At 35.3% G+C, this 9,322-nt stretch overlaps 2 protein-coding genes across 2 annotated transcripts in view; one reads left to right on the top strand and one right to left on the bottom strand.

Annotated features, from left to right (window-relative positions):
• The window catches only part of LOC117113182 (dynactin subunit 6-like), a 21,904-nt gene extending 19,732 nt beyond the window's left edge, over positions 1-2,172 (bottom strand). Inside the window, exons 1-3 of the mRNA XM_033256463.1 lie at positions 1,815-2,172; positions 256-320; positions 14-119 (exon numbers count right to left, since the gene is read on the bottom strand). Of these exons, the coding sequence (XP_033112354.1) occupies positions 14-119; positions 256-320; positions 1,815-1,837 (194 nt within the window). The 5' untranslated portion in view covers positions 1,838-2,172. The remainder of the gene's footprint in view (positions 1-13; positions 120-255; positions 321-1,814) is intronic.
• A 2,418-nt stretch (positions 2,173-4,590) lies between these two features.
• LOC117113189 (ornithine decarboxylase antizyme 1-like) lies at positions 4,591-8,660 on the top strand. Its single transcript, XM_033256477.1, has 5 exons — positions 4,591-4,862; positions 5,768-5,913; positions 6,437-6,588; positions 7,298-7,383; positions 7,936-8,660. The coding sequence occupies exons 1-5, from the start codon at positions 4,790-4,792 to the stop codon at positions 8,046-8,048; spliced, it is 570 nt and encodes a 189-aa protein (XP_033112368.1). The 5' UTR covers positions 4,591-4,789; the 3' UTR covers positions 8,049-8,660.
• The last annotated feature ends 662 nt before the right edge of the window (positions 8,661-9,322 follow it).

Below are 9,322 nucleotides of genomic sequence, written 5' to 3'. Positions count from 1 at the left end.
TAGGTATACTTACTTATTAATGATAACAACTTGTTCCTCTATAAGATTGCTTTCTCCGATAATGATTGGCCCCCCTTCTGCTATGATACGTGCTTTAGGGTGAATAACAGTGCGTGCACCTGAAGAGAATTCAAATACTCATTTTAAAATGTCAGCGAAATATACACTTGTTGTTTTAGAGTCGGTGAAATGTCAGGGTCACCATAATATTGAAACATCAATATTTTATACCTATTTCATTTTTAATCAACTTACCAACTGTAATATCCCCTTTTAGTTCTGCTTCCACACATACCACTGCACCTGGTGCAATCTTTACACTGTAAGAAAATATTAGAAAGTATTGTTCAAAAGTTGAATCAGGTTTTAACAGTGTTTTCCTAAAATAACTGACATATTGCAAGTTTTTTATAGAATGGACCTTTTCCAGAGTGTTAATTCGGTAGGTACCATACTATACTGTAAAGTATTTTAATTGTGCGGATGATACTTCAAAAACTAGGTCAACTTTGCACGTAAAATCACTAGGAAAATAGGTGTACAGAATCGTAAATACTGCATAACACATGATTAATATAGTATATTAGGCCTAAGAATGATTTGATAAAGGCCAAATTTTCAGCAAACCCAGGTCCGTAAGCAGGATTTTTATTGGATGGGTGCAAATTTGTAGAAAGTGGACCAAAATTGCTCAAGGAGAGGGGGGACCCTTGGGGAAAACCTTTTGGGAAAACCTTGCTGGGATAGAGGGGGCGGAGCTCAAGCATTTTTGATTTGAGGTCTTATTTAATTCATTTCTGAAGATGCATGTATTAAACAGCTTTCAGTGGTAGATCTAGGAATTTGAAGAGGGGGGGGGGGGCCAGGGGGGGATTTTCACAGATGGAAGAAATATTACCTCAGTCTCGCCATGGTTGGGGCTGAGGGAAGAAAATTTGTGATCTTGGCACAGTTAGGGAAAATGTCATCATCACATTCTTTCAACGCTGCTGTGGATGGAATTTGGCTAGAGGATCTAGAGCTTCATTGACAATCGCACAATATTCTTGCTCTGTCATTTACCACGGCGAATAGTGCGAAGGTCTATCTAAATGATGATAAATAAAAGGCGGTCCTAGTTGGAAACTGCTCTGATTGGTGAAGGAGGTTTGGTGGATGGATTCCTGGAATGTGCGAGTGAGTTCTGAATTTTCTACCCTGGAAAATGTGGACCATTTGTAATTTGGGGGGGGGGGGGTGCATATGCACCCCCTGCATATATTAACTTGGCATAAGGGCCAGAAACTCTGCAAGTGAGGAAATCGGCCCTTATTTTCAAAAAATGCACAGACGGATTTCTAGGTCTAATTTTTGTGCGGAGCATATAGCTGGCGCAAGCTGGCTAGGCCTAGTCTAGTAAGAGAGAGGTAGGCCTAGGCCTAGGTCTACTACTCTACTAACCTAGCCTAGGCCTAGGTCTCTCTATTCTCTGCTGAGCAGGCCTTAGTCTAGCTAGTGGGGTAGGTAGGCCTAGGTAGAAAAAAAAGGTAGTTGAGTTATTATTTGTGAGGCGAATTCTTGAGTTTGTTGTTCACATTCACTCACTTTGCGCACAAGGATTACTTACTTTACTTTCTAATAAGGTGGCCCTAGGGCAAAATCCCCTCAACTCAGTGTTTGGGCGTGTCAAACCTGCATCCAACCCTGACAGGCTAGGCCTAGCTTAGGCACTAGCTTGGCTAGGACTTTGTAAATTAGAGAACTTTAATATATAACCAAAATGTGAATATAAAATATCTTAACAGTATCACCAGAAAGCATTCGAAAAATATTACCTTGGCCTATGGTGAGACGACATTGTATTTTTGTAGATTTTGAGCAGTCCCTTCTAACGATGTTTCGGTGCACCAACATCTACAACACCACCAAACCAAGGGATATCCGAAATCCACAAGACGGTGATGGCATATTGCGCATGTCCGTTCGCTTGTGAAGCGTCAGAAGAAAACTTTGCGGTGGCTCGAGGGTGAAAGTTGGCAACATTTTTTGCTCCTGGAAAATTGTTTAAAAAAAAAACCCCTTTGATAGAGGGAGATAAAGTAGCTGGAAAATAGAAACTTACATCGGGTCTATGACTCAGGACGAAACACACGAATTTACACACAAAAATATATTCCAAAGATGCCAATAGGCCTATATATGAGGTTGATTTCAGACGCGGCGCTCCACTATGTTTCCAGTCTCGAATATCCTTTCCACACAAATAGATACATGAATTGTGCATGTAGTTACGTGGGCATGGTGAATTCTACGGAAGCACCTAAGTGCCATTCGACTTGACGACTTGTCAAGATAATTATGTTGTCAAGTCGACATATACATATCATGTCGACATGGCGAGATAGATTATCTTGACAAGTCGACATACTAAAAATGTTTTGTTGTCATGACGAGATAGGTTATCTTGACAAGTCGACATAATAAAAGTTGTATGTTGTCATGGCGAGATAGATTATCTTGACAAGTCGACATAATAAAAATTGTATGTTGTCATGGCGAGATAGATTATCTTGACAAGTCGACATAATAAAAATTGTATGTTGTCATGGCGAGATAGATTATCTTGACAAGTCGACATAATAAAAATTGTATGTTGTCATGGCGAGATAGATTATCTTGACAAGTCGACATAATAAAAATTGTATGTTGTCATGGCGAGATAGATTATCTTGACAAGTCGACATAATAAAAATTGTATGTTGTCATGGCGAGATAGATTATCTTGACAAGTCGACATAATAAAAATTGTATGTTGTCATGGCGAGATAGATTATCTTGACAAGTCGACATAATAAAAATTGTATGTTGTCATGGCGAGATAGATTATCTTGACAAGTCGACATAATAAAAATTGTATGTTGTCATGGCGAGATAGATTATCTTGACAAGTCGACATAATAAAAATTGTATGTTGTCATGGCGAGATAGATTATCTTGACAAGTCGACATAATAAAAATTGTATGTTGTCATGGCGAGATAGATTATCTTGACAAGTCGACATAATAAAAATTGTATGTTGTCATGGCGAGATAGATTATCTTGACAAGTCGACATAATAAAAATTGTATGTTGTCATGGCGAGATAGACATACAATATGTATTATGTCGACTTGTCAGTATAATCTATCTCGCCATGACAACATACAATATGTATTATGTCGACTTGTCAGTATAATCTATCTCGCCATGACAACATACAATTTTGACTATGACGACTTGTCAAGATAATCTATCTCGCCATGTCGACATGATATGCATATTATGTCGGCTTGACAACATAAATTATCTTGACAAGTCGTCAAGTCGAATGGCACTTAGGTGCTTCCGTAGAATTCGAATCCGATTTGAGGTAATATTTTCACTCTCTTTTGTATGGGACCAGCACTACGGTAGTTCCTGAATAGGCTTACTCACGACATAGGCCAACGTCATATTCTGAAAAAGAAGAGACACGGATGATGAAATATGTAAACGATCGAAAACATGAAGGGTATTATGCGCCATTGTACATTACGATATCTTACTATTGTTATTTTCGTCATTGATAAGTGTCTTATTTATTGTATTTTCTATTATATTTCATTTCACCAAACAATGTGACACCAATCCCGGGTGCAAATCATAGGCCTATACATAAAATCGCTCGATTTTAAGTAGCCGCTATCTGAATAAATCAAATTTTGTTATATTATTATAAGTTCCCAATTATTATTAATATCGAATGTGTAAAATTCTGCTTAATTATTTAATTGTACCTTTAAAATGACTTACCGGATCGGCAATGAGTGTCTTTTATTACTTCTTGCAGTTCACATGACGTCGTCCTCCTATATATAAACCTCGTGGTCAGTCTGCTCCTCCTTGTGGCTCAAATTTTTGGGATGTTGTTCAGAAACGAACTTTAAATTTAATAAATAAGGTTCGTTTTTTAAGTCTGAAATTGGACATCTTGAGGTGCTAAAAATAAAAATGTCTAACCTCAGCACCCCCACCCCAGCCATGTAGGATAAGTTTAGGATCAGTCTCTAGCCAGCAACACCTCCCAACTCCAAGACGTATTTATCATTACCATTAATAGGCCCTATTATTTCTTTTCGAATTTAAAACACCACGACCTCCAAAAATCGAAATTTAGCAAACCAACCTTCATCTGGCTTTTGTAGTTCATGACGTTTTAGGAATAAGATAAATATTAGGCCTTGATGGACTGAACCAGGATTTATTATCATTATCTCTAATTTAGTAATAACAACTCCCTGACTGAACTCTGACGTGATCTCCATTTTGTGAAGTAACCTGCCTCATCGTAAGTCCTATAACACTCGAAATTTAAATAAGTCAGAGCATTCGTTTTCTGATACGGCTGTCATTAAAATGGCCGGTTATTTATTGTTTTCTCTCTTTTTTTTAATTTAATTTTATTTTTTTTTTAGATTATGGTATTGCAGGCCTATTTAGTCAATATTTTGTGGTATCGAATTTTAATTTTACCACGAGAGGGCGTGTGTTGGGCTGGAAGGTCGATGTGGTTTATAGTCACAATCGATTCGATATGTTAATTGCGTCATTTGAGAATTGAGTTTTGCATCGACGAGTTTTGTTAGGCAGGAGTATTGAAGACAAAGTTCACATTTTACCAGCTATATTTTATATTTTATAGAAGACTTGAATTTGTAGGTTGTTCTAAAAGTATCTAAATGGTTATATCAACTAATAAAACCACGTCTTTTGACCAGAATTTTATACACAATGAAGAAGAAACGTCGCAAGGTAACCGACCTTTGTCTGGAACGACCTCAAATAAGAAGATGGAAACCAATTTGTAAGTACTGTGCTAAGTTCGGTCTAGGTATTTGTCGGCCTTACGTAATCTATATCCATACTTAGCTGCTGCATATTAACTGAGTTACATACTGACTACGCCTGGTCTGGTATGGTGGGGGAGCCGCATCCGCATAGAGGCTATTATATACTGATAATATTTGACAAAATATTGCCAAATTAGGCACAGGGATTTTAAATTTATTTTTCAGATACGCACCATTGCACCAGACAACAACAACAATAATTTGGAGTCCACAACAACAATTATAGGGACCACACCTTTTTACTCTTTTGTGAGGGAAAAACACCAGGAAAATCCGGCAGTCTTATATCTAATTATTTCGTGCTCTTCCCTCCAAATGAATTATTTTTAGTACAAATCGTGTAGCACATGCTCACTCCAACATCCCTAACCATTTTTTTTGGCATCCCATCTTATTTTAGCTGCAAATTTCCAAACATTTTTTATGATTTTTGAACATCATTTTGAGATTGGTGGTGATGTGTAATCCAGTTGTATACTGTATATTTAGTTAATTTTCATATTTAGTTTTTATGTACTTTGATGGCAATTAAAACAATTTTTAATTGATTTCTGATAAAATAAATATAGGCAGTAATTAATGCACTTTTACAGTCACTTTCTTCTACAAAACACCTGAATGGAAATAATCATTGCATTTATAAAGCTATGACCTTTGATACAGTCAGAGTGAAATCCATTGCAAAAAGGGCATTTCCCAATAATCAGTGGTGCCACAATGATTTTTTTTTAAGCATTTATTATCATTGATATTTTATTGAATATTATACAGTAAAAGGAAGCTTGCCCTTCAAATTTTTGTAGGCCTAATTGCCCTTTATATAGTAATTGAACAGGGTGTTTCTTTTACAAATTGACAGCGAACGTGGAAAACTGCATTGCTTCAAACTTGGCCGCCGCCCAGGGTGGTGTTCCTGATGACTCTTCGGGTTTTGAAACCTTCATTCTTGAAGGGTCAGAAGACGAAGCTGACTCAGACGGTTTATTCATCAGTCGCCTTTTCTCTGTAAGTGTACAGAACTTGTGACTAATTTTGTCGGTAGATAACACAGACAATTAGTTGAGTTTGAACAAAAATGTTAAACTTCCCAGCAAATACAAAAAGGTTTTCCTGAACGTTTTCCATAAGTTGTCAGAAATTACTGTGTAACACAACGTTACAATACAGCAATGCTTGCAGTGACAGAAATTAATATACAGTATATTTTTGTTTTTACAAAAAAACAAAAAAAAAAGTTTTAGCATATCAATGCAACATTATACTGTAACATTAAATTGTTAGCTGGGTTACCACTTAAATTTTTTATTTGGTTTAAAGCTTTCTCCGGACTGTCATATTCTCTTTGACAAAAAACTGATGTGTTGTCATCATGACCAAATATTTAGACATGTTTTTTTGAAAAAAACAAAATTTGATAGTCTGGTCATTAGTGTGCAAGATAAATGATTGCCAAATGTATACTACATATACAGACATCTTGTTGTGATATTCCCCTACACACTTCTTTTTACATAATTATATTCTGTAGGATGATGGTTTGTTGAGCACCTCTGAGAATAGTGTATCTTTGCGGTTTGTGCACAAACTGACGGATAACTTGACCGTCAAGTGGGATGCCGTGTTGTGCAACAACTGTCTCTATGTGGAGATCGTGGATCTGCCGGATGGAAGTAGGGACAGGTATGCAAGGTTTTGATAAAATTGAATCACAATTCACCTGTAGATTACCACAGTTCACCTTAAAATTTGAGACCTCTAATTCCGATACCCGTCTAATTCAAGACCACAATTTCAAAATACCAATTATCAACCTTCATTCTTTATAACACAAAGATAATACTCTAATTGTAGACCAAAACCAGAGATCACTCCACATTTTCAGGTCCCAAAAGGTCTCGAATTGGAGGGTAGTTTAAACTATACTATCATTTCCAGTTTATATATTTAAACATGATACAGTACATGCAATGTGCTTACAGTCTAGAGGGTGGACACTTCCCAATAATACTTGCATCCTCCAGTCACCTTTCCCTCTCCTTCAAACTTCATGCTCAAATAGTTAAAAAGCCCCTCAAATCATCGTATTTTGCAAGCTTGTGTCCCCTCACCTAATCATCAAGCCCAATCAGTGCCCCAGTCCCCACTTCACCTGGATGTACCACAGCTCACAGTTACTGTATACTACAGTACAACCATTTTTGCTACATATATTACAGTTAAATAATGAATAAATGTTTATATACTTTGACATGTCATCACCATTAAGTTACTGCAAGAAAGAAACTAAAAGATTTTTAAATATGTATTATACTGCATTTCCATGAGTCATACTCAATAAAAGACAACTTTATTTATAGTATATGGTGTAATTTTTATATTTTCTTTTTAGTTTTGTTTCTCTGCTTGACTTTGCTGAGGAGGAGCTACACTGTAGTCATGTGGTGGTTTGTTTCTTGAAAGATAGGAACACAAGGAGTAAGTTTTTCTTTCAAGCTTTTTTTTTCAAACTATAAATATTTTACTTTACCAATGCGTTTTCCCTGATCATTGGAAACAGAATCAAACATATTAATGTAGAACTTCCTTTAACCTCAGCTCCTTGGGAATCTTTGCCATTCTGTGACAGGCTACTCCTGGATAAATAACAGATCAAGTATAATCATTTACATTAGAATTATAATAGTATTTCCTTGGCTATAGAATACATTTGTATGTATTTTCTTTTTTTGAAGGGAGAGGGGGTATGTCTCTAGGTGAATATTGTTTTCTTGGATTATTATATAGCCCATGATAATAAAATTATTAATGAAATTTATTTGGCATTCCAAATTATTACATTTGCCAGGAGAGAGAAGTAAGCAGTTAGCACTCTTTCCTTGTTATGCTACAAAATAAAAAGAAAAGGAAATACTAAAACAGTTTAAGTAGCTAATAAAAATTATTATTTTCCATTTTATTTTTTTTACACAAAAATGATGTATAAATACATAACATTTGTTATATACTTTTTTCTTTATTTTTCCAAAGGTTCAATGACGAAGACGTTTATGTATCAGGGATTTAGTCCATTGCCTCCTCAGTGTCCGCTTGTTTCTCGAAAAAATGCCAACTTTTTCTTCATGGGTTACAAACTTGACTAAGAAAGAAGGTGTTGAATAAATTGTTGGAATTGTAGAATGTGGCGGGGGACTAAAAAACAACATTATGCAAAACCTAACCTCACATTTAAACTAAAATTTAGTTGTACTAATTAACACATATAAGCAACAGGTTTTAAAAGGATATATTAAAAGATGTTAAATTTTAAAGAGAAATTGTGCTGGTATGATTATCTGGAATTATATACTGCGAGATTGGATCTGACAGTAATTATGTGTAGAGCATTGATATTGGTTTTGTTGGGATTATGTGTTAAAAGTTAATATTGTATTTAGTTCTAAACTTAGTTTAATGTTATATGCATTATTGTTTGCCTGTTTTCATGCAGTGAGTTACATGTTATTTTAAAACAAGTATAAATTATTTTTTTGTCATCAGTCTGTGCACACACGTTAATATTCCTACACGAAACTATTTCATTTGTTTTTTACAGACTCTAAAAAAAATTGAAGTAACCATTGTTTATGACCGGTGCTTAAAAATATTCTTACCGAATTCATACTTAGCAGCATATTTGCCTATCATTTGCTTAGTATTTGCATATTATTTGCTTAGTATTTGCATATATAATAAATTGGATTTATTGCTTTAAACATTGTCCAGTTTTCATTTTGTTATTGTTAAATATTTTCACAAGATTTGAACCAGTAGCAGTGCAAATGGTGGCACAGGGAACACTGCTTTAAAAAAAGCAAATATTTGTTACCATCTGAAATAAAACAAAGGTGACTCCAAATAGAGAAAGTGAGGCCATTTTTTTAATTTTTGATGTTTTGTTACCATCCGGGAGTGCCAATTTCTGGGCAAAATTTGGTCCAAACCTGGTTGGGTTGGCGTGAATTTAGGCCCTTGCTGAGAACTTGCACCTAATGTCAAGGACCTTGCAGCCTTCGTCAGGTAAATTCTAGGGCCAACACAGATTTGAACAAGTCATCAAATCACTCAGCACTTTCAACTCTGACTTGCCAAGAATGCATTTTAACTACAGTAATGGGTATGCAGTAAAACAAGCTATTTACAATTCATGTACCACCTGCTCTGATCATCAATATACCAGAATTAATTAAATTTTACATGATTACTAGCTGCTTCTATTTGTCATAAGCAAAACAAGAATGCATGCGATAGGTTGTCCTGTGTCATGCAACAACCAAAATATAAAAATACTCATAAGAAATGCAAAGCCCCAAACAAAATTAAATACATATTTAATAAAAAAAATTAAAGATATTACTCATCTTTTGAAATCATAATT

The sequence above is a fragment of the Anneissia japonica genome, unplaced genomic scaffold (genome assembly GCF_011630105.1).
Source record: "Anneissia japonica isolate Jap-2015-1 unplaced genomic scaffold, ASM1163010v1 scaffold93_len1081246_cov171, whole genome shotgun sequence".
Lineage (NCBI taxonomy): Eukaryota > Metazoa > Echinodermata > Crinoidea > Comatulida > Comatulidae > Anneissia > Anneissia japonica.
Note: the sequence above shows the minus strand (reverse complement) of the source record. Positions and strands in the feature narration are given on the sequence as shown.

Bases quoted from the DNA above. Each gene is read 5' to 3' on its own strand.
- LOC117113189 (XM_033256477.1), top strand. From the start codon at position 4,790: ATGAAGAAGAAACGTCGCAAGGTAACCGACCTTTGTCTGGAACGACCT. The intron at 4,863-5,767 runs GTAAGTACTGTG...ACAAATTGACAG, and splicing joins AAGAAGATGGAAACCAATTT to CGAACGTGGAAAACTGCATT. The intron at 5,914-6,436 runs GTAAGTGTACAG...TATATTCTGTAG, and splicing joins TCATCAGTCGCCTTTTCTCT to GATGATGGTTTGTTGAGCAC.